General features: G+C 56.9%; 1 protein-coding gene across 1 annotated transcript in view; it reads left to right on the top strand.

Moving 5' to 3' along the window:
- Positions 1 to 67: 67 nt before the first annotated feature.
- Positions 68 to 715, top strand: part of LOC106511989 (uncharacterized) — a 1,869-nt gene continuing 1,221 nt past the window's right edge. Inside the window, exon 1 of the mRNA XM_014000696.1 lies at positions 68 to 713. Within this exon, the coding sequence (XP_013856150.1) occupies positions 178 to 713 (536 nt within the window). The 5' untranslated portion in view covers positions 68 to 177. The remainder of the gene's footprint in view (positions 714 to 715) is intronic.

Below are 715 nucleotides of genomic sequence, written 5' to 3'. Positions count from 1 at the left end.
CCTGTAATTTACCTGCTCGTGTTCTGCTGAACGCTGTTAGCATGTTAGCATGTTAGCACCAACACATTCCTATAGAGCTGGGCTTTTATTTTGAAAAGCCGTGGTTCCGCTCGGCCGTTTCCATAGTAACGCAATAAACAACTAAACTCGACAAACTTCGTTTGTTCTGTTCTCATCATGTGGACTCAGTCCGGTTCTGTTCAGGCCGGTTCTGTGGTTCAGACCGGTTCTGTGGTTCGGTCCGGTTCTGTGGTTCAGACCGGTTCTGTGGTTCAGACCGGTTCTGTGGTTCGGTCCGGTTCTGTGGTTCAGACCGAGGTTCGGTTCCTGGTCTTTGACGGTTCTTCCTCGGAGGATGTGGCTCGAGCCCGGCAGCTGTGGAGCTCCACGTACCTGCTGCCGCCGCTCGAGCCCCACCTGGAGCCAGAACCTCCGGTTCGGTCCAGGTGTCCGGTACCTGGCCGAGAAGGGAGGAGAGGCGATGAAACGAGGAGGTGGCTGTCCGCCAGGAGGCGCTGCAGGAGCCGCGACACAGGATCCACATCTGAGGAGGTGCTGGTCCATCAGGAGGAGACCTCAGGAAGTTCTGGTCCATCAGGAGGAGACCTGAGGAGGTGCTGGTCCATCAGGAGGAGACCTGAGGAGGTGCTGGTCCATCAGGAGGAGACCTCAGGAAGTTCTGGTCCATCAGGAGGAGACCTGAGGAGGTGCTGGT

The sequence above is a fragment of the Austrofundulus limnaeus genome, unplaced genomic scaffold, assembly GCF_001266775.1.
Source record: "Austrofundulus limnaeus strain Quisiro unplaced genomic scaffold, Austrofundulus_limnaeus-1.0 Scaffold3779, whole genome shotgun sequence".
Lineage (NCBI taxonomy): Eukaryota > Metazoa > Chordata > Actinopteri > Cyprinodontiformes > Rivulidae > Austrofundulus > Austrofundulus limnaeus.
Note: the sequence above shows the minus strand (reverse complement) of the source record. Positions and strands in the feature narration are given on the sequence as shown.